The 24,501-nt window shown below is 44.8% G+C and overlaps 1 protein-coding gene across 1 annotated transcript in view; it reads left to right on the top strand.

Moving 5' to 3' along the window:
• The window catches only part of LOC139377210 (ubiquitin carboxyl-terminal hydrolase 33-like), a 76,872-nt gene extending 57,428 nt beyond the window's left edge, over positions 1–19,444 (top strand). Inside the window, exons 20-25 of the mRNA XM_071120210.1 lie at positions 11,432–11,601; positions 12,009–12,090; positions 13,274–13,382; positions 13,591–13,693; positions 18,882–18,950; positions 19,127–19,444. Of these exons, the coding sequence (XP_070976311.1) occupies positions 11,432–11,601; positions 12,009–12,090; positions 13,274–13,382; positions 13,591–13,693; positions 18,882–18,950; positions 19,127–19,266 (673 nt within the window). The 3' untranslated portion in view covers positions 19,267–19,444. The remainder of the gene's footprint in view (positions 1–11,431; positions 11,602–12,008; positions 12,091–13,273; positions 13,383–13,590; positions 13,694–18,881; positions 18,951–19,126) is intronic.
• The last annotated feature ends 5,057 nt before the right edge of the window (positions 19,445–24,501 follow it).

Below are 24,501 nucleotides of genomic sequence, written 5' to 3'. Positions count from 1 at the left end.
TAGGAGAGTGGTATTATTATAACCACCTCCTCCTCCTCTAGGAGAGTGGTATTATTATAACCACCTCCTCTAGGAGAGTGGTATTATTATAACTACCTCCTCCTCCTCTAGGAGAGTGGTATTATTATAACTACCTCCTCCTCCTCTAGGAGAGTGGTATTATTATAACTACCTCCTCCTCCTCTAGGAGAGTGGTATTATTATAACCACCTCCTCTAGGAGAGTGGTATTATTATAACCACCTCCTCCTCCTCTAGGAGTGGTATTATTATAACTACCTCCTCCTCCTCTAGGAGAGTGGTATTATTATAACTACCTCCTCCTCCTCTAGGAGAGTGGTATTATTATAACTACCTCCTCCTCCAGGAGTGGTATTATTATAACCACCTCCTCCTCCTCTAGGAGAGTGGTATTATTATAACTACCTCCTCCTCCTCTAGGAGAGTGGTATTATTATAACTACCTCCTCCTCCTCTAGGAGTGGTATTATTATAACTACCTCCTCCTCCTCTAGGAGTGGTATTATTATAACTACCTCCTCCTCCTCTAGGAGTGGTATTATTATAACTACCTCCTCCTCCTCTAGGAGAGTGGTATTATTATAACTACCTCCTCCTCCTCTAGGAGAGTGGTATTATTATAACTACCTCCTCCTCCTCTAGGAGAGTGGTATTATTATAACTACCTCCTCCTCCTCTAGGAGAGTGGTATTATTATAACCACCTCCTCCTCCTCTAGGAGAGTGGTATTATTATAACTACCTCCTCCTCCTCTAGGAGAGTGGTATTATTATAACTACCTCCTCCTCCTCTAGGAGGGTGGTATTATTAGAACCACCTCCTCCTCCTCCAGGAGAGTGGTATTATTATAACTACCTCCTCCTCCTCTAGGAGAGTGGTATTATTAGAACCACCTCCTCCTCCTCTAGGAGAGTGGTATTATTATAACTACCTCCTCCTCTAGGAGAGTGGTATTATTAGAACCACCTCCTCCTCCTCGAGGAGTGGTATTATTATAACTACCTCCTCCTCCTCTAGGAGAGTGGTATTATTAGAACCACCTCCTCCTCCTCTAGGAGAGTGGTATTATTAGAACCACCTCCTCCTCCTCTAGGAGAGTGGTATTATTATAACTACCTCCTCCTCTAGGAGAGTGGTATTATTATAACCACCTCCTCTTCCTCTAGGAGAGTGGTGTTATTATAACCACCTCCTCCTCCTCTGGGAGAGTGGTATTATTATAACTACCTCCTCCTCTAGGAGTGGTATTATTATAACTACCTCCTCCTCCTCTAGGAGTGGTATTATTATAACTACCTCCTCCTCCTCTAGGAGTGGTATTATTATAACTACCTCCTCCTCCTCTAGGAGAGTGGTATTATTATAACTACCTCCTCCTCCTCTAGGAGAGTGGTATTATTATAACTACCTCCTCTTCCTCTAGGAGAGTGGTATTATTATAACCACCTCCTCCTCCTCTAGGAGTGGTATTATTATAACTACCTCCTCCTCTAGGAGTGGTATTATTATAACTACCTCCTCCTCCTCTAGGAGTGGTATTATTATAACTACCTCCTCCTCCAGGAGTGGTATTATTATAACTACCTCCTCCTCCTCTAGGAGTGGTATTATTATAACTACCTCCTCCTCTAGGAGTGGTATTATTATAACTACCTCCTCCTCCTCTAGGAGTGGTATTATTATAACTACCTCCTCCTCCAGGAGTGGTATTGTTATAACTACCTCCTCCTCCTCTAGGAGAGTGGTGTTATTATAACTACCTCCTCTAGGAGAGTGGTATTATTATAACCACCTCCTCCTCCCCTAGGAGAGTGGTATTATTATAACTACCTCCTCCTCCTCTAGGAGTGGTATTATTATAACTACCTCCTCCTCCTCTAGGAGAGTCGTATTATTATAACCACCTCCTCCTCCTCTAGGAGTGGTATTATTATAACTACCTCCTCCTCCTCTAGGAGTGGTATTGTTATAACTACCTCCTCCTCCTCTAGGAGTGGTATTATTATAACTACCTCCTCCTCCTCTAGGAGTGGTATTATTATAACTACCTCCTCCTCCTCTAGGAGTGGTATTATTATAACTACCTCCTCCTCCTCTAGGAGAGTGGTATTATTATAACTACCTCCTCCTCCTCCAGGAGTGGTATTATTATAACCACCTCCTCCTCCTCTAGGAGTGGTATTATTATAACTACCTCCTCCTCCTCTAGGAGTGGTAGTATTATAACTACCTCCTCTAGGAGAGTGGTATTATTATAACTACCTCCTCCTCCTCTAGGAGTGGTATTATTATAACTACCTCCTCCTCCTCTAGGAGTGGTATTATTATAACTACCTCCTCTAGGAGTGGTATTATTATAACTACCTCCTCCTCCTCTAGGAGAGTGGTATTATTATAACCACCTCCTCCTCCTCTAGGAGAGTGGTATTATTATAACCACCTCCTCCTCCTCTAGGAGAGTGGTATTATTATAACTACCTCCTCCTCCTCTAGGAGAGTGGTATTATTATAACTACCTCCTCCTCCTCTAGGAGAGTGGTATTGTTATAACTACCTCCTCCTCTAGGAGTGGTATTATTATAACTACCTCCTCCTCCTCTAGGAGTGGTATTATTATAACTACCTCCTCCTCTAGGAGTGGTGTTATTATAACCACCTCCTCCTCCTCTAGGAGTGGTGTTATTATAACCACCTCCTCCTCCTCTAGGAGTGGTGTTATTATAACCACCTCCTCCTCCTCTAGGAGTGGTATTATTATAACTACCTCCTCCTCTAGGAGAGTGGTATTATTATAACCACCTCCTCCTCCTCTAGGAGAGTGGTATTATTATAACTACCTCCTCCTCCAGGAGTGGTATTATTATAACTACCTCCTCCTCCTCTAGGAGTGGTATTATTATAACTACCTCCTCCTCCTCTAGGAGTGGTATTATTATAACTACCTCCTCCTCTAGGAGAGTGGTATTATTATAACTACCTCCTTCTCTAGGAGTGGTATTATTATAACTACCTCCTCCTCCTCTAGGAGAGTGGTATTATTATAACTACCTCCTCCTCTAGGAGTGGTATTATTATAACTACCTCCTCCTCCTCTAGGAGAGTGGTATTATTATAACTACCTCCTCCTCCTCCAAGAGTGGTATTATTATAACCACCTCCTCCTCCTCTATGAGAGTGGTATTATTATAACTACCTCCTCCTCCTCTAGTAGAGTGGTATTATTATAACTACCTCCTCCTCCTCTAGGAGTGGTATTATTATAACTACCTCCTCCTCCTCTAGGAGTGGTATTATTATAACTACCTCCTCCTCCTCTAGGAGTGGTATTATTATAACTACCTCCTCCTCCTCTAGGAGTGGTATTATTATAACTACCTCCTCCTCCTCTAGGAGTGGTATTATTATAACTACCTCCTCCTCTAGGAGTGGTATTATTATAACTACCTCCTCCTCCTCTAGGAGTGGTATTATTATAACTACCTCCTCCTCCTCTAGGAGTGGTATTATTATAACTACCTCCTCCTCCTCTAGGAGTGGTATTATTATAACTACCTCCTCCTCCTCTAGGAGTGGTATTATTATAACTACCTCCTCCTCCTCTAGGAGTGGTATTATTATAACTACCTCCTCCTCCTCTAGGAGAGTGGTATTATTATAACTACCTCCTCCTCCTCTAGGAGAGTGGTATTATTATAACTACCTCCTCCTCCTCTAGGAGAGTGGTATTATTAGAACCACCTCCTCCTCCTCTAGGAGTGGTATTATTATAACTACCTCCTCCTCCTCTAGGAGAGTGGTATTATTATAACTACCTCCTCCTCCTCTAGGAGTGGTATTATTATAACTACCTCCTCCTCCTCTAGGAGTGGTATTATAACCACCTCCTCTAGGAGTGGTATTATTATAACTACCTCCTCCTCCTCTAGGAGTGGTATTATTATAACTACCTCCTCCTCCTCTAGGAGTGGTATTATTATAACTACCTCCTCCTCCTCTAGGAGAGTGGTATTATTATAACTACCTCCTCCTCCTCTAGGAGAGTGGTATTATTATAACTACCTCCTCCTCCAGGAGTGGTATTATTATAACTACCTCCTCCTCCTCCAGGAGTGGTATTATTATAACTACCTCCTCCTCCTCTAGGAGTGGTATTATTATAACTACCTCCTCCTCCTCTAGGAGTGGTATTATTATAACTACCTCCTCCTCCTCTAGGAGTGGTATTATTATAACTACCTCCTCCTCCTCTAGGAGTGGTATTATTATAACTACCTCCTCCTCCTCTAGGAGAGTGGTATTATTATAACTACCTCCTCCTCCTCTAGGAGAGTGGTATTATTATAACTACCTCCTCCTCCAGGAGTGGTATTATTATAACTACCTCCTCCTCCTCTAGGAGTGGTATTATTATAACTACCTCCTCCTCCTCTAGGAGAGTGGTATTATTATAACTACCTCCTCCTCCTCTAGGAGAGTGGTATTATTATAACTACCTCCTCCTCCTCTAGGAGAGTGGTATTATTATAACCACCTCCTCCTCCTCTAGGAGAGTGGTATTATTATAACCACCTCCTCTAGGAGAGTGGTATTATTATAACTACCTCCTCCTCCTCTAGGAGAGTGGTATTATTATAACTACCTCCTCCTCCTCTAGGAGAGTGGTATTATTATAACCACCTCCTCTAGGAGAGTGGTATTATTATAACCACCTCCTCCTCCTCTAGGAGTGGTATTATTATAACTACCTCCTCCTCCTCTAGGAGAGTGGTATTATTATAACTACCTCCTCCTCCAGGAGTGGTATTATTATAACCACCTCCTCCTCCTCTAGGAGAGTGGTATTATTATAACTACCTCCTCCTCCTCTAGGAGTGGTATTATTATAACTACCTCCTCCTCCTCTAGGAGTGGTATTATTATAACTACCTCCTCCTCCTCTAGGAGAGTGGTATTATTATAACCACCTCCTCCTCCTCTAGGAGTGGTATTATTATAACTACCTCCTCCTCCTCTAGGAGTGGTATTATTATAACTACCTCCTCTAGGAGTGGTATTATTATAACTACCTCCTCCTCCTCTAGGAGAGTGGGATTATTATAACTACCTCCTCCTCCTCTAGGAGTGGTATTATTATAACTACCTCCTCCTCCTCTAGGAGAGTGGTATTATTATAACCACCACCACCTCCTCCTCTAGGAGAGTGGTATTATTATAACTACCTCCTCCTCCTCTAGGAGAGTGGTATTATTATAACCACCACCTCCTCCTCCTCTAGGAGAGTGGTATTATTATAACTACCTCCTCCTCCTCTAGGAGAGTGGTATTATTATAACCACCTCCTCCTCTAGGAGAGTGGTATTATTAGAACCACCTCCTCCTCCTCTAGGAGAGTGGTATTATTAGAACCACCTCCTCCTCCTCTAGGAGAGTGGTATTATTAGAACCACCTCCTCCTCCTCTAGGAGAGTGGTATTATTAGAACCACCTCCTCCTCCTCTAGGAGAGTGGTATTATTAGAACCACCTCCTCCTCCTCTAGGAGAGTGGTATTATTAGAACCACCTCCTCCTCCTCTAGGAGAGTGGTATTATTAGAACCACCTCCTCCTCCTCTAGGAGAGTGGTATTATTAGAACCACCTCCTCCTCCTCTAGGAGAGTGGTATTATTAGAACCACCTCCTCCTCCTCTAGGAGAGTGGTATTATTAGAACCACCTCCTCCTCCTCTAGGAGAGTGGTATTATTAGAACCACCTCCTCCTCCTCTAGGAGAGTGGTATTATTAGAACCACCTCCTCCTCCTCTAGGAGAGTGGTATTATTAGAACCACCTCCTCCTCCTCTAGGAGAGTGGTATTTTTTGAACCACCTCCTCCTCCTTTAGGAGAGTGGTATTATTATAACTACCTCCTCCTCCTCTAGGAGAGTGGTATTATTATAACTACCTCCTCCTCCAGGAGTGGTATTATTATAACTACCTCCTCCTCCTCTAGGAGTGGTATTATTATAACTACCTCCTCCTCCTCTAGGAGTGGTATTATTATAACTACCTCCTCCTCCTCTAGGAGTGGTATTATTATAACTACCTCCTCCTCCTCTAGGAGTGGTATTATTATAACTACCTCCTCCTCCTCTAGGAGAGTGGTATTATTATAACTACCTCCTCCTCCTCTAGGAGAGTGGTATTATTATAACTACCTCCTCCTCCTCTAGGAGAGTGGTATTATTATAACTACCTCCTCCTCCTCTAGGAGAGTGGTATTATTATAACTACCTCCTCCTCTAGGAGAGTGGTATTATTATAACTACCTCCTCCTCCTCTAGGAGTGGTATTATTATAACTACCTCCTCCTCCTCTAGGAGTGGTATTATTATAACTACCTCCTCCTCCTCTAGGAGTGGTATTATTATAACTACCTCCTCCTCCTCTAGGAGAGTGGTATTATTATAACTACCTCCTCCTCCTCTAGGAGAGTGGTATTATTATAACTACCTCCTCCTCCAGGAGTGGTATTATTATAACTACCTCCTCCTCCAGGAGTGGTATTATTATAACTACCTCCTCCTCCTCTAGGAGAGTGGTATTATTATAACTACCTCCTCCTCTAGGAGTGGTATTATTATAACCACCTCCTCCTCCTCTAGGAGAGTGGTATTATTATAACTACCTCCTCCTCTAGGAGTGGTATTATTATAACTACCTCCTCCTCCTCTAGGAGAGTGGTATTATTATAACTACCTCCTCCTCCTCTAGGAGAGTGGTATTATTATAACTACCTCCTCCTCCTCTAGGAGAGTGGTATTATTATAACCACCTCCTCCTCCTCTAGGAGAGTGGTATTATTATAACCACCTCCTCTAGGAGAGTGGTATTATTATAACTACCTCCTCCTCCTCTAGGAGAGTGGTATTATTATAACTACCTCCTCCTCCTCTAGGAGAGTGGTATTATTATAACTACCTCCTCCTCCTCTAGGAGAGTGGTATTATTATAACCACCTCCTCTAGGAGAGTGGTATTATTATAACCACCTCCTCCTCCTCTAGGAGTGGTATTATTATAACTACCACCTCCTCCTCTAGGAGAGTGGTATTATTATAACTACCTCCTCCTCCTCTAGGAGAGTGGTATTATTATAACTACCTCCTCCTCCAGGAGTGGTATTATTATAACCACCTCCTCCTCCTCTAGGAGAGTGGTATTATTATAACTACCTCCTCCTCCTCTAGGAGAGTGGTATTATTATAACTACCTCCTCCTCCTCTAGGAGTGGTATTATTATAACTACCTCCTCCTCCTCTAGGAGTGGTATTATTATAACTACCTCCTCCTCCTCTAGGAGTGGTATTATTATAACTACCTCCTCCTCCTCTAGGAGAGTGGTATTATTATAACCACCACCTCCTCCTCCTCTAGGAGAGTGGTATTATTATAACTACCACCTCCTCCTCTAGGAGAGTGGTATTATTATAACCACCACCTCCTCCTCCTCTAGGAGAGTGGTATTATTATAACTACCTCCTCCTCCTCTAGGAGAGTGGTATTATTATAACCACCTCCTCCTCTAGGAGAGTGGTATTATTAGAACCACCTCCTCCTCCTCTAGGAGAGTGGTATTATTAGAACCCCCTCCTCCTCCTCTAGGAGAGTGGTATTATTAGAACCACCTCCTCCTCCTCTAGGAGAGTGGTATTATTAGAACCACCTCCTCCTCCTCTAGGAGAGTGGTATTATTAGAACCACCTCCTCCTCCTCTAGGAGAGTGGTATTATTAGAACCACCTCCTCCTCTAGGAGAGTGGTATTATTAAAACCACCTCCTCCTCCTCTAGGAGAGTGGTATTATTAGAACCACCTCCTCCTCCTCTAGGAGAGTGGTATTATTAGAACCACCTCCTCCTCCTCTAGGAGAGTGGTATTTTTTGAACCACCTCCTCCTCCTCTAGGAGAGTGGTATTATTATAACTACCTCCTCCTCCTCTAGGAGAGTGGTATTATTATAACTACCTCCTCCTCCAGGAGTGGTATTATTATAACTACCTCCTCCTCCTCTAGGAGTGGTATTATTATAACTACCTCCTCCTCCTCTAGGAGAGTGGTATTATTAGAACCACCTCCTCCTCCTCCAGGAGTGGTATTATTATAACTACCTCCTCCTCCTCTAGGAGTGGTATTATTATAACTACCTCCTCCTCCTCTAGGAGTGGTATTATTATAACTACCTCCTCCTCCTCTAGGAGAGTGGTATTATTATAACTACCTCCTCCTCCTCTAGGAGAGTGGTATTATTATAACCACCTCCTCCTCCTCTAGGAGAGTGGTATTATTATAACTACCTCCTCCTCCTCTAGGAGAGTGGTATTATTATAACCACCTCCTCCTCTAGGAGAGTGGTATTATTATAACCACCTCCTCCTCCAGGAGTGGTATTATTATAACCACCTCCTCCTCCTCTAGGAGTGGTATTATTATAACCACCTCCTCCTCCTCTAGGAGTGGTATTATTATAACCACCTCCTCCTCCTCTAGGAGTGGTATTATTATAACTACCTCCTCCTCCTCTAGGAGAGTGGTATTATTATAACTACCTCCTCCTCCTCTAGGAGAGTGGTATTATTATAACTACCTCCTCCTCCTCTAGGAGTGGTATTATTATAACTACCTCCTCCTCCTCTAGGAGAGTGGTATTATTATAACCACCTCCTCCTCCTCTAGGAGAGTGGTATTATTATAACCACCTCCTCTAGGAGAGTGGTATTATTATAACTACCTCCTCCTCCTCTAGGAGAGTGGTATTATTATAACTACCTCCTCCTCCTCTAGGAGAGTGGTATTATTATAACTACCTCCTCCTCCTCTAGGAGAGTGGTATTATTATAACCACCTCCTCTAGGAGAGTGGTATTATTATAACCACCTCCTCTGGGAGAGTGGTATTATTATAACCACCTCCTCTAGGAGAGTGGTATTATTATAACCACCTCCTCCTCCTCTAGGAGTGGTATTATTATAACTACCTCCTCCTCCTCTAGGAGAGTGGTATTATTATAACTACCTCCTCCTCCCCTAGGAGAGTGGTATTATTATAACTACCTCCTCCTCCAGGAGTGGTATTATTATAACCACCTCCTCCTCCTCTAGGAGAGTGGTATTATTATAACTACCTCCTCCTCCTCTAGGAGTGGTATTATTATAACTACCTCCTCCTCCTCTAGGAGTGGTATTATTATAACTACCTCCTCCTCCTCTAGGAGAGTGGTATTATTATAACCACCTCCTCCTCTAGGAGTGGTATTATTATAACTACCTCCTCCTCCTCTAGGAGTGGTATTATTATAACTACCTCCTCTAGGAGTGGTATTATTATAACTACCTCCTCCTCCTCTAGGAGAGTGGTATTATTATAACTACCTCCTCCTCCTCTAGGAGTGGTATTATTATAACTACCTCCTCCTCCTCTAGGAGAGTGGTATTATTATAACCACCACCTCCTCCTCCTCTAGGAGAGTGGTATTATTATAACTACCTCCTCCTCCTCTAGGAGAGTGGTATTATTATAACCACCACCTCCTCCTCCTCTAGGAGAGTGGTATTATTATAACTACCTCCTCCTCCTCTAGGAGAGTGGTATTACTATAACCACCTCCTCCTCTAGGAGAGTGGTATTATTAGAACCACCTCCTCCTCCTCTAGGAGAGTGGTATTATTAGAACCACCTCCTCCTCCTCTAGGAGAGTGGTATTATTATAACTACCTCCTCCTCCTCTAGGAGAGTGGTATTATTATAACCACCTCCTCCTCCTCTAGGAGTGGTATTATTATAATTACCTCCTCCTCCTCTAGGAGTGGTATTATTATAACTACCTCCTCTAGGAGTGGTATTATTATAACTACCTCCTCCTCCTCTAGGAGAGTGGTATTATTATAACTACCTCCTCCTCCTCTAGGAGTGGTATTATTATAACTACCTCCTCCTCCTCTAGGAGAGTGGTATTATTATAACCACCACCTCCTCCTCCTCTAGGAGAGTGGTATTATTATAACTACCTCCTCCTCCTCTAGGAGAGTGGTATTATTATAACCACCACCTCCTCCTCCTCTAGGAGAGTGGTATTATTATAACTACCTCCTCCTCCTCTAGGAGAGTGGTATTACTATAACCACCTCCTCCTCTAGGAGAGTGGTATTATTAGAACCACCTCCTCCTCCTCTAGGAGAGTGGTATTATTAGAACCACCTCCTCCTCCTCTAGGAGAGTGGTATTATTAGAACCACCTCCTCCTCCTCTAGGAGAGTGGTATTATTAGAACCACCTCCTCCTCCTCTAGGAGAGTGGTATTATTAGAACCACCTCCTCCTCCTCTAGGAGAGTGGTATTATTAGAACCACCTCCTCCTCCTCTAGGAGAGTGGTATTATTAGAACCACCTCCTCCTCCTCTAGGAGAGTGGTATTATTAGAACCACCTCCTCCTCCTCTAGGAGAGTGGTATTTTTTGAACCACCTCCTCCTCCTCTAGGAGAGTGGTATTATTAGAACCACCTCCTCCTCCTCTAGGAGAGTGGTATTATTAGAACCACCTCCTCCTCCTCTAGGAGAGTGGTATTATTAGAACCACCTCCTCCTCCTCTAGGAGAGTGGTATTATTAGAACCACCTCCTCCTCCTCTAGGAGAGTGGTATTATTAGAACCACCTCCTCCTCCTCTAGGAGAGTGGTATTATTAGAACCACCTCCTCCTCCTCTAGGAGAGTGGTATTATTAGAACCACCTCCTCCTCCTCTAGGAGAGTGGTATTATTAGAACCACCTCCTCCTCCTCTAGGAGAGTGGTATTTTTTGAACCACCTCCTCCTCCTCTAGGAGAGTGGTATTATTAGAACCACCTCCTCCTCCTCTAGGAGAGTGGTATTATTAGAACCACCTCCTCCTCCTCTAGGAGAGTGGTATTATTAGAACCACCTCCTCCTCCTCTAGGAGAGTGGTATTATTAGAACCACCTCCTCCTCCTCTAGGAGAGTGGTATTATTAGAACCACCTCCTCCTCTTCTAGGAGAGTGGTATTATTAGAACCACCTCCTCCTCTTCTAGGAGAGTGGTATTATTAGAACCACCTCCTCCTCCTCTAGGAGTGGTTTGATAGAAGAGGACTTATCACACAAAGCAACACAGCGTAAGACCACCACACTAAGAACAGTTATGAGACTTAATCCTTCACAGTGGGGTGACATCCTTCCTCTAGACATCAACAGCAGAATTCTAATCTGGATTAGAGCCGCCTCTGGAGGCCGTGCCAGTTTTACCAGATGATCATTTTCTTGTTTTCTGTAAACAGGAAGTTTCCGTGCTCTGGTACCGACCACATCCGCTTAGTTGATTTAGTGCACGGTTACTAATGTGAACTGTTTGTGTCCCTCCAGGAAGAGCAACGAGGAGGCGCTGAAGGAGAGGAGGAAGGTGACGGGTCTACTCGGCGTGACGGAGCCCAGCCTGCTACAGTTCTACGTCTCCAGACAATGGCTCAACAAGTTCAAGACCTTCGCTGAGCCGGGACCCATCTCCAATGACGACTTCCTCTGCTCACACGGAGGTACGGAGCTATGGACTTTTATCTTTCCAACTATCCATGTCTGTCTCTATCTGAATCAGCCAGTCAGACAGTCAGACAGACAGTCAGACAGCCAGTCAGACAGCCAGTCAGACAGCCAGTCAGACAGACAGCCAGTCAGCCAGACAGCCAGTCAGCCAGCCAGTCAGCCAGCCAGTCAGTCAGCCAGCCAGTCAGTCAGCCAGCCAGCCAGTCAGCCAGACAGCCAGACAGCCAGTCAGACAGCCAGTCAGACAGCCAGTCAGACAGCCAGTCAGCCAAAGCAACTGGGGGAAATAAAGAACAAATGAATCCATGTTTACAGAGGATATTGGGTGATGTAAATGTTAGTGGTACCCATTACCCATAATGACATGTGACGAAGATCTTTTTAAATGTTGTGTTGTCAGGCGTGCCGCCTGCCAAGGCCGCGTTCATCGACGATCTGGTAGTGATGCTGCCTCAGAACGCGTGGGACCACCTCTACAGCAGGTCAGCTTCATGCAGCTACACGGTACCGGCATTAAGTGGGATTATTGACTACGTTTACATGGCAGAGTATTAAACAGGAATGTTAGGGAAATCCTTTTTCTTGCATACGATGTTTTAATCAAACCTATATTAATTAATCAAGAGTTAGTCACAATAATCACATTATTGTGTCAGTGTAACCGTACCCATAGTTGCTAAAGTCGTGGTTTATAAGGTGTATTTTTACGGCGAGGAGCTTTGTCTGACGTCAGATAGCACGACGGCCGTCTCCTGGCATCGCATGCGGCTAAGGGGAGTGCTTACTGGTTCTGAGAGGTTTATTCACTCAGCTGTGTTTCAACGACTGAATTCTGGGACTGTGGTCCCTGGTCTAGGTGTTACTAAACTTGATTGGTCTGTCAAGGTTTTACTAAGCTGTGATTGGTCTGTCAAGGTTTTACTAAGCTGTGATTGGTCTGTCAATGTTTTACTAAGCTGTGATTGGTCTGTCAAGGTTTTACTAAGCTGTGATTGGTCTGTCAAGGTTTTACTAGGCTGTGGTTGGTCTGTCAAGTTGTTACTAAGTCGTGATTGGTCTGTCACAGTGTGTTACTAAGCTGTGAATGGTCTGTCAATGTGTGTTACTAAGCTGTGATTGGTCTGTCAGGGTGTGTTACTAAGCTGTGAATGGTCTGTCACAGTGTGTTACTAAGCTGTGAATGGTCTGTCAATGTGTGTTACTAAGCTGTGATTGGTGTGTCAAGGTTTTACTAAGCTGTGATTGGTCTGTCAAGGTTTTACTAAGCTGTGATTGGTCTGTCAAGGTTTTACTAAGCTGTGATTGGTCTGTCAAGGTTTTACTAGGCTGTGATTGGTCTGTCACAGTGTGTTACTAAGCTGTGAATGGTCTGTCAATGTTTTACTAAGCTGTGAATGGTCTGTCAGGGTGTGTTACTAAGCTGTGAATGGTCTGTCAATGTGTGTTACTAAGCTGTGATTGGTCTGTCAATGTGTGTTACTAAGCTGTGATTGGTCTGTCAGGGTGTGTTACTGAGCTGTGAATGGTCTGTCAATGTGTGTTACTAAGCTGTGATTGGTCTGTCAGGGTTTTACTAAGCTGTAAATGGTCTGTCAAGGTGTGTTACTGAGCTGTGATTAGTCTGGTCAAGGTGTGATACTGAGCTGTGATTGGTTTGTTGTCTAGGTACGGAGGCGGGCCTGCTGTCAACCACCTGTATGTGTGTCACACTTGTCAGACAGAGATTGAGAAGCTGGAGAAGAGACGCAGGACAGAGCTGGACATGTTTGTCCGGGTAAGGACGGATCACGGATACTTTCCTTTGCAGGATTTCTTCCACCCCAGCACTAACACACCTGTTTTAATGTTCTCAATTAATTTAAATGATAAACTTTCTCTCTCAAATCTCTTTCTTCCCATCCTCTCCCCTTCCCTCGCTCTTCTCCCTATCCTCCCCTTCCATCCCCTCTCTCCCCCCATCCCCTCTTCCTTCCTCTGTTCAGCTGAACAAGGCGTTTCAAGAGGAGGAGTCTCCACTGATCATCTACTGCATCAGCATGCAGTGGTTCAGAGAGTGGGAGGGCTTCGTCAAGGGAAAGAACAATGGTGAGTGGTTGGTTCAGAGAGTGGGAGGGCTTCGTCAAGGGAAAGAACAATGGTGAGTGGCTGGTTCAGAGAGTGGGAGGGCGTTGTCAAGGGAAAGAACAATGGTGAGTGGTTGGTTCAGAGTGGGAGGGCTTCCTCAAGGGAAAGAACAATGGTGAGTGGCTGGTTCAGAGATAGGGAGGGCTTCGTCAAGGGAAAGAACAATGGTGAGTGGCTGGTTCAGAGAGTGGGAGGGCTTCGTCAAGGGAAAGGACTATGGTGAGTGGCTGGTTCAGAGAGTGGGAGGGCTTTTTCAAGGGAAAGGACAATGGTGAGTGGCTGGTTCAGAGAGTGGGAGGGCGTTGTCAAGGAAAAGAACAATGGTGAGTGGTTGGTTCAGAGATAGGGAGGGCTTCGTCAAGGGAAAGAACAATGGTGAGTGGCTGGTTCAGAGAGTGGGAGGGCTTCGTCAAGGGAAAGGACTATGGTGAGTGGCTGGTTCCAGAGAGTGGGAGGGCTTCGTCAAGGGAAAGGACAATGGTGAGTGGATGGTTCAGAGAGTGGGAGGGCTTCGTCAAGGGAAAGGACAATGGTGAGTGGCTGGTTCAGAGAGTGGGAGGGCTTCGTCAAGGGAAAGGACAATGGTGAGTGGCTGGTTCAGAGAGTGGGAGGGCTTCGTCAAGGGAAAGGACAATGGTGAGTGGCTGGTTCAGAGAGTGGGAGGGCTTCGTCAAGGGAAAGAACAATGGTGATTGGCTAAACAGATACACTACATGACCAAAACTATGTGGACACCTGCATGTCGAACATCTCATTCCAAAATCATGGGCTTTAAAAGGGAATTGGTCCCCATCTTTGCTACTACAACAGCCTCCACTGTTGGAACATTGCTGCAGGGACTTGCTTCCATTCAGCCACAAGAGCATTAGTGAGGTCGGGCATTTATGTTGGGCGATTAGGCCTGGCTCGCAGTCTGTGTTCCAATTCATCCCAGAGGTGTTCGATGGGGTTGACCATTCATCCCAGAGGTGTTCGATGGGGTTGACCATTCATCCCAGAGGTGTTCGATGGGGTTGACCATTCATCCCAGAGGTGTTCGATGGGGTTGACCATTCATCCCAGAGGTGTTCGATGGGGTTGACCATTCATCCCAGAGGTGTTCGATCTCGACAAACCATTTCTGTATGGACCTCACTTTGTGCACTAGGGGACTTCTCATGCTGAAACGGGAAAGGGCCTTCCCCAAACTGTTGCCACAAAGTTGGAAGCACAGAATGGTCTAGAATAACTAATGGCACCGGAGGAGATGGCTGCCGTTTTAAGGGCTCTTAACCAATTGTGCGTGTTTTTGTGCGTTATTTGTAACTTATTTTGTACATTATGTTTCTGCCACTTATGACCGAAAAGTCCTAGATATTAGCCACTTATGACCGAAAAGTCCTTCTAGATATCAGGACAGCGATAACTCACCTCGTACTGGACAAAGATTTTTTCTTTAACGAGTCGGACGCAAAGGATTTACTTCAGACATCGTCATTTGCAAGATAAAGAGATGGAGATATCGGGACGTAGGTCGGGGTGCCTCGTAAGGATCCGACAGGAGAAAGAGATGGAGATATCGGGACGTAGGTCGGGGTGCCTGGTAAGGATCCGACAGGAGAAAGAGATGGAGATATCGGGACGTAGGTCAGGGTGCCTTGTAAGGATCCGACGGCGAATGGGTGTAATCTGCCTCTACCATCAGTCCTATTAGCTGACGTACAAATGGATAACAAAATAGACAAGCTACGATCATGAATATCCTACAAATGGGACATTAAAAACTGTAATGTCTTATGTTTCACCGAGTCGTGGCTGTAACAACGACACAGATAAAATACAGCTAGCTGGGTTTATACTGCCTCCGGAAAGACAAGGGGTGGAGGTCTGTCTTTTTGTCAATGACAGCTGGTGCACGAAATCTAATATTAAGTCTCAAGGTCACCTGAGGTAGAGTATTTCATGATAAGCTGTAGACCACACTATTTACCAAGAGTTTATCTATATTTTTCGTAACTGTCTATCTACCACCACAAACCAATGCTGGCACTAAGACTGCACTCAACAAGCTGTAATAGGCCATAATCAAACAGGAAAACACTCATCCAGAGGTGGTGCTCCTAGTGGCCGGGGTCTTTAATGCAAGGAAACTTAAATCGGCCAGGCGGATTACCAGGACGTGTGCTCCGGGCATGTGCTGACCAACTGGCAAGTATCTTCACTGACATTTTCAACATGTCCCTGACTGAGTCTGTAATACCAACATGTTTCAAGCAGACCACCATAGTCTCTGTGCCCAAGAACACTAAGGTAACCTGCCTAAGTGACTACTGACCCATAATACTCACGTCTGTAGCCATGAAGTGCTTTGAAAGGCTGGTCAGGGCCCACATCAACCCCATTATCCCAGAAACCCTAGACCCACTCCAATTTGCCTACCACCCCAACAGATCCACAGATGATGCGAGCTCTATTGCACTCCACACTGCCCTTTCACACCTGAACAAAAGGAACACCTATGTGAGAATGCTGTTCATTGACTACAGCTCAGCGTTCAACACCATAGTGCACTCAAAGCTCATCACTAAGCTAAGGACCCTGGGACTAAACACCTCCCTCTGCAACTGGATCCTGGACTTCCTGACGGGCCGCCCCCAGGTTGTAAGGATAGGTAGCAACACATCCGTCACGCTGATCCTCAACACGGGGGCCCCTCAGGGGTGCGTGCTCAGTCCCCCCCTGTACTCCCTGTTCACTCATGACTGAACTGCCAGGCACGACTCCAACACCATCATTAAGTTTGCTGATGACACAACAGTGGTAGACCTGATCACCAACAACGATGAGACAGCCTACAGGGAGGGAGGAGGTCAGAGACCTGGCCGTGTGGTGCCAGGACAACAACCTCTCCCTCAACGTAACCAAGACTAAGGAGATGATTGTGGACTACAGGAAAAGGAGACCCGAGCACGCCCCCATTCTCATCGACGGGGCTATAGTGGAGCGGGTCGAGAGTTTCATCACCAACAAACTAACATGGTCCAAACACACCAGGACAGTTGTGAAGAGGGCACAACAAAGCCTATTCTCCCTCAGGAGACTGAAAAGATTTGGCATGGGTCCTCAGATCATTAAAAAGTTCTACAGCTGCACCATCGAGATCATCCTGACTGGTTGCATCATGCAAGGCACTACAGAGGGTACATCACTGGGGCCAACTTTCCTTCACTTTAACTCTACCTACATGTACATATTACCTCAATTACGTCAACTAAACGGTGCCCCCGCACATTGACTCTGTACCGGTGCCCCCTGTATATAACCTCCACATTGACTCTGTACCGTAACACCCTGTATATAGCCTCCACATTGACTCTGTACTGGTACCCCCTGTATATAGCCTCCACATTGACTCTGTACTGGTACCCCCTGTATATAGCCTCCACATTGACTCTGTACCGTAATACCCTGCATATAGCCTCCACATTGACTCTTTACCGTAACACCCTGTATATAGCCTCCACATTGACTCTGTACCGGTACCCCCCTGTATATAGCCTCCACATTGACTCTTTACCGTAATACCCTGTGTATATAGCCTCCGCATTGACTCTGTACCGGTACCCCCTGTATATAGCCTCCACATTGACTCTGTACCGGTACCCCCTGTATATAGCCTCCACATTGACTCTGTACCGTAATACCCTGTATATAGCCTCCACATTGACTCTGTACTGGTACCCCCTGTATATAGCCTCCACATTGACTCTGTACCGTAATACCCTGTATGTAGCCTCCACATTGACTCTGTACCGTAATACCCTGTATATAGCTTCCACATTGACTCTGTACCGTAACACCCTGTATATAGTCTCCACATTGACTCTGTACCGTAACACCCTGTATATAGCCTCCACATTGACTCTGTACCGTAATACCCTGTATTTAGCCTCCACATTGACTCTGTACCGTAACACCCTGTATATAGCCTCCACATTGACTCTGTACCGTAATAACCTGTATATAGTCTCCACATTGACTATGTACCGTAATACCCTGTATATAGCCTCCACATTGACTCTGTACCGTAATACCCTGTATATAGCCTCACTACTGTTATTGTACTGCTGCTATTTAACAGTTTCTTTTTTACTCAACACTTGTTTTTCTTTAAACTGCGTTGTTGGTTAAGGGCTTGTCAGTAAGCTTTTCACTGTCAGGTCTAAAGCTGTTGTATTCGGCGCATGTGACAAATAACATTTGATTTGAATGTCATTCTGTGCTGTAGCGTTAAGATTTCCCTTCACTGGAACTAAGGGGCCAAAGTCCAAACCATGAAAAACAGCCCCAGACCATTATTCCTCTTCCACCAAACTTTACAGTTGGCACTATACATTCGGGCAGGTCGCGTTCTCCTAGCATTCTCCTAAACCCAGATTTGTCCGTCGGACTGCCAGATGGTGAAGCGTGATTCATCGCTCCGGAGATCTTGTGTCAACTGCTCCAGAGTCCACTGGCATCGAGGTTTACACTCCAGTCGACGCTTGGCATTGTGCATGGTGATCTTAGGCTTGTGTGCGGCTGCTCGACCATGGAAACCCATTTCATGAGTCTCCTGACAAACAGTTAATGTGCTGACGTTGGTTCCAGAGGCAGTTTGGAAGTGTTGCAACCGAGCACAGACCACAGGACTCGGCGGTCCCGTTCTGTGAGATGGTGTGGCCTGCCACTTCGTGGCTGAGCCGTTGTTGCTCCTAGACGTTTCCACTTCACAATAACAGCACTTACAGTTGACCGTGGCAGCTCGAGCAGGGCAGAAATTCGATAAACTGACTTGTTGGAAAGTTGTCATCCTATGACGGTGCCAAGTTGAAAGTCACTGTGCTCTTCAGTAAGGCCATTATACCTCCAATGTTTGTCTATGGAGATTGCATGGCGGCGTGGCTGAAGTTGCCAAATCCACTCATTTGAAGGGGTGTCTAGATACTGCTGTATGGATAGAGTAGTTGGTGTGATTTGGAGTCTCCACCCCCAGCTGTTGAAAGGAGTGATATAATGTGCTATATAATGTGCTATAATGTGCTATATTATGTGCTATAATGTGCCATATTAGGCTGCCTTCAGACTACATTTTACGTGTCATAATAATTGATTTCCCTCTCCCTTGCAGATCCACCGGGACCAATCGATAACTCCAAGATCGCGATCAACAAGAATGGCCATCTAACACTCAGACAAGGTAACAGCCTGACCCAGTCAACTCTTCTGTCTTCTCCAAATCCTCTACTTATATAATGTCCTATCAGTGTGATGCTGATGGAACTGTTGTGGACACACTTGATCAAGATAGAAAAGCTACTAAATGTGTGCGTTATTTCTGTCTCATTAAATCTGTGTGCTACTTACTCCCTCAAGGAGCTGACTCGGGACAGATCTCTGAGGAGACATGGAACTTTCTCCACTCCGTCCACGGAGGAGGTCCGCTCGTAACAGTCCGGCCCAACGTCTCTCACCCCGAACTAGAGGCCTCCTCGCAGTCTAAGGACAAGATATAGGTGGAGATGTGCTACGTTTAAATCTACCTACATACCAACTCCTTCACATGAAACAACCTACCTACTGTACCAACCCCCTAACAGGAAACTACCTACCAACCCCCTAACAGGAAACTACCTACCTACCAACCCCCTAACAGGAAACTACCTAACTACCAACCCCTTAACAGGAAACTGCCTAACTACCAACCCCTTAACAGGAAACTACCTAACTACCAACCCCTTAACAGGAAACTACCTAACTACCAACCCCCTAACAGGAAACTACCTAACTACCAATCCCCTAACAGGAAACTACCTAACTACAGTGCCTTGCGAAAGTATTCGGCCCCCTTGAACTTTGCGACCTTTTGCCACATTTCAGGCTTCAAACATAAAGATATAAAACTGTATTTTTTTGTGAAGAATCAACAACAAGTGGGACACAATCATGAAGTGGAACGACATTTATTGGATATTTCAAACTTTTTGAACAAATCAAAAACTGAAAAATTGGGCGTGCTAAATTATTCAGCCCCCTTAAGTTAATACTTTGTAGCGCCACCTTTTGCTGCGATTACAGCTGTAAGTCGCTTGGGGTATGTCTCTATCAGTTTTGCACATCGAGAGACTGAAATTTTTTCCCATTCCTCCTTGCAAAACAGCTCGAGCTCAGTGAGGTTGGATGGAGAGCATTTGTGAACAGCAGTTTTCAGTTCTTTCCACAGATTCTCGATTGGATTCAGGTCTGGACTTTGACTTGGCCATTCTAACACCTGGATATGTTTATTTTTGAACCATTCCATTGTAGATTTTGCTTTATGTTTTGGATCATTGTCTTGTTGGAAGACAAATCTCCGTCCCAGTCTCAGGTCTTTTGCAGACGCCATCAGGTTTTCTTCCAGAATGGTCCTGTATTTGGCTCCATCCATCTTCCCATCAATTTTAACTATCTTCCCTGTCCCTGCTGAAGAAAAGCAGGCCCAAACCATGATGCTGCCACCACCATGTTTGACAGTGGGGATGGTGTGTTCAGGGTGATGAGCTGTGCTGCTTTTACGCCAAACATAACGTTTTGCATTGTTGCCAAAAAGTTCAATTTTGGTTTCATCTGACCAGAGCACATTCTTCCACATGTTTGGTGTGTCTCCCAGGTGGCTTGTGGCAAACTTTAAACGACACTTTTTATGGATATCTTTAAGAAATGGCTTTCTTCTTGCCACTCTTCCATAAAGGCCAGATTTGTGCAATATACGACTGATTGTTGTCCTATGGACAGAGTCTCCCACCTCAGCTGTAGATCTCTGCAGTTCATCCAGAGTGATCATGGGCCTCTTGGCTGCATCTCTGATCAGTCTTCTCCTTGTATGAGCTGAAAGTTTAGAGGGACGGCCAGGTCTTGGTCGATTTGCAGTGGTCTGATACTCCTTCCATTTCAATATTATCGCTTGCACAGTGCTCCTTGGGATGTTTAAAGCTTGGGAAATCTTTTTGTATCCAAATCCGGCTTTAAACTTCTTCACAACAGTATCTCGGACCTGCCTGGTGTGTTCCTTGTTCTTCATGATGCTCTCTGCGCTTTTAACGGACCTCTGAGACTATCACAGTGCAGGTGCATTTATACGGAGACTTGATTACACACAGGTGGATTGTATTTATCATCATTAGTCATTTAGGTCAACATTGGATCATTCAGAGATCCTCACTGAACTTCTGGAGAGAGTTTGCTGCACTGAAAGTAAAGGGGCTGAATAATTTTGCACGCCCGATTTTTCAGTTTTTGATTTGTTAAAAAAGTTTGAAATATCCAATAAATGTCGTTCCACCCCCTAACAGGACACCCCCAACACCGACCCCCTAACAGGACACCCCCAACACCGACCCCCTAACAGGACACCCCCAACACCGACCCCCTAACAGGACACCCCCAACACCGACCCCCTAACAGGACACCCCCAACACCGACCCCCTAACAGGACACCCCCAACACCGACCCCCTAACAGGACACCCCCAACACCGACCCCCTAACAGGACACCCCCAACACCGACCCCCTAACAGGACACCCCCAACACCGACCCCCTAACAGGAAACCCCCAACATCGGCCCTCTAACAGGAAACCCCCAACATCAGCCCCCTAACAGGAAACCCCCAACATCAGCCCCCTAACAGGAAACCCCCAACATCAGCCCCCTAACAGGAAACCCCCAACATCAGCCCCCTAACAGGAAACCCCTAACATCAGCCCCCTAACAGGAAACCCCTAACATCAGCCCCCTAACAGGAAACCCCCAACATCAGCCCCCTAACAGGAAACCCCCAACATCAGCCCCCTAACAGGAAACCCCCAACATCAGCCCCCTAACAGGAAACCCCCAACATCAGCCCCCTAACAGGAAACCCCCAACATCAGCCCCCTAACAGGAAACCCCCAACACCGAACACCGACCCCCTAACAGGACACCCCCAACACCGACCCCCTAACAGGACACCCCCAACATCGACCCCCTAACAGGACACCCCCAACACCGACCCCCTAACAGGACACCCCCAACACCGACCCCCTAACAGGACACCCCCAACACCGACCCCCTAACAGGACACCCCCAACACCGACCCCCTAACAGGAAACCCCCAACATCAGCCCCCTAACAGGAAACCCCCAACATCAGCCCCCTAACAGGAAACCCCCAACATCAGCCCCCTAACAGGAAACCCCCAACACCGAACACCGACCCCCTAACAGGACACCCCCAACACCGACCCCCTAACAGGACACCCCCAACATCGACCCCCTAACAGGACACCCCCAACACCGACCCCCTAACAGGACACCCCCAACACCGACCCCCTAACAGGAAACCCCCAACATCAGCCCCCTAACAGGAAACCCCCAACATCAGCCCCCTAACAGGAAACCCCCAACATCAGCCCCCTAACAGGAAACCCCCAACATCAGCCCCCTAACAGGAAACCCTGAACATCAGCCCTGAGTAAAACAACAACTAAAGCCTTTTATTTCGCACTTTACTTTTTATTTAAAAAGCGTTGGAACGAAGGATTTCCCTTCCTTGACCACCACAAAATGAACAGCCCTTCTTGACAACCGGGCGGAAGAATAAACATGTCTGAAAATAACATGATGACATGTTTCTACGTAAATGTAGAAATATATAAATTCTAATTGCACTGTAGAATAATACATGGGAACTGTGTCTGGTCATTTCCAGAACCAAGCATTTATTAATTTTGTTTGCAGGTTAAAAAAATGTTTTTTTCCTGAATGCAGCGTTTGAAAAAACAACTTCTCTCTGTTGACCAAAATTGAGACAATGTCACTCTATATCAGGGATGGGAAACTTTAATGGGGGTGGGGGCCACAAAGGAATCGGAACTCATTATGAGGGGCCGTAATGGTTCATGGGCCTGCATACCCACATCCATACCCACACATGCAATCAGAGCCAGCCCTCTCCTTTTGGGGGCCCTGAGTGAAATTTTGATGACCCCCCCCCCTCTTGCGAGCAAAACATTTTAGCGGCACCCTTCTTGACAGCGGAGAGAGAGAATGTATGTTTTAGTTTATTTCCTGTAATCCTATACATTTTTGCAGTTTTAAAGCAAGTTTGCTGCAATTGTACACATTTTGCCATGGGGCGGTGAGAACATTTTTTTATTTTATAACAAATTTCATGCAATTCTACTTTAAAAAAAAAACACAACTGTTCTGATTCGGAATGGCTGATATGATTCTGGTTCTAGAAAACACAACTGTTCTGATTCAGAATGGCTGATATGATTCTGGTTCTATTAAACACAACTGTTCTGTTTCGGAATGGCTGATATGATTCTGGTTCTAGAAAACACAACTGTTCTGATTCAGAATGGCTGATATGATTCTGGTTCTAGAAAACACAACTGTTCTGATTCAGAATGGTTGATATGATTCTGGTTCTAGAAAACACAACTGTTCTGATTCAGAATGGCTGATATGATTCTGGTTCTATTAAACACAACTGTTCTGTTTCGGAATGGCTGATATGATTCTGGTTCTAGAAAACACAACTGTTCTGATTCAGAATGGTTGATATGATTCTGGTTCTAGAAAACACAACCGTTCTGATTCAGAATGGTTGATATGATTCTGGTTCTATGATTCTGTTAAACCCTGACAATGAAAGAACAGTGTAACGCAGACATGATTTCTCTTCACCTGTTTGTTTACTTAGCAACTTAATTTTAATCCTATTTATTACAGTGCTTGTTATGGTTTTAAGATCCAAGTTGAACATTTTGTATGGAAATGTATGTTTAATTGAATTGTGGACCAAAACTCTTGTGTATCACAACATTTTGTTTTGTTCTACCAACTAATCGGAACATCTCTGAAATACTAATTTCATTATAAGCGACCCTTTATTTCTGGATTCTGACTAATAACATTATATATATGGTTAGACTTGCAAGGTGTTGTAAAGAGCTGTTCTGATTCTGGTTCTATTAAACACAACTGTTCTGATTGGGAATGGTTGATATGATTCTGGTTCTATTAAACACATCTGTTCTGATTCTGGTTCTATTAAACACAACTGTTCTGATTCAGAATGGTTGATATGATTCTGGTTCTATAAAACACAACTGTTCTGATTCTGGTTCTATTAAACACAACTGTTCTGATTGGGAATGGTTGATATGATTCTGGTTCTATAAAACACAACTGTTCTGATTCTGGTTCTATTAAACACATCTGTTCTGATTGGGAATGGTTGATATGATTCTGGTTCTATAAAACACAACTGTTCTGATTCTGGTTCTATTAAACACATCTGTTCTGATTGGGAATGGTTGATATGATTCTGGTTCTATAAAACACAACTGTTCTGATTCAGAATGGCTGATATGATTCTGGTTCTAGAAAACAACTGTTCTGATTCAGAATGGTTGATATGATTCTGGTTCTATAAAACACAACTGTTCTGATTCAGAATGGTTGATATGATTCTGGTTCTAGAAAACACAACTGTTCTGATTCAGAATGGTTGATATGATTCTGGTTCTACGATTCTGTTAAACCCTGACAATGAAAGAACAGTGTAACGCAGACATGATTTCTCTTCACCTGTTTGTTTACTTAACAACTTAATTTTAATCCTATTTATTGCAGTGCTTGTTATGGTTTTAAGATCCAAGTTGAACATTTTGTATGGAAATGTATGTTTAATTGAATTGTGGACCAAAACTCTTGTGTATCACAAC

Source organism: Oncorhynchus clarkii, chromosome 20, assembly GCF_045791955.1.
Source record: "Oncorhynchus clarkii lewisi isolate Uvic-CL-2024 chromosome 20, UVic_Ocla_1.0, whole genome shotgun sequence".
Classification (NCBI taxonomy): Eukaryota; Metazoa; Chordata; class Actinopteri; order Salmoniformes; family Salmonidae; genus Oncorhynchus; species Oncorhynchus clarkii.
This window is presented reverse-complemented; position numbering and strand designations above follow the sequence as displayed.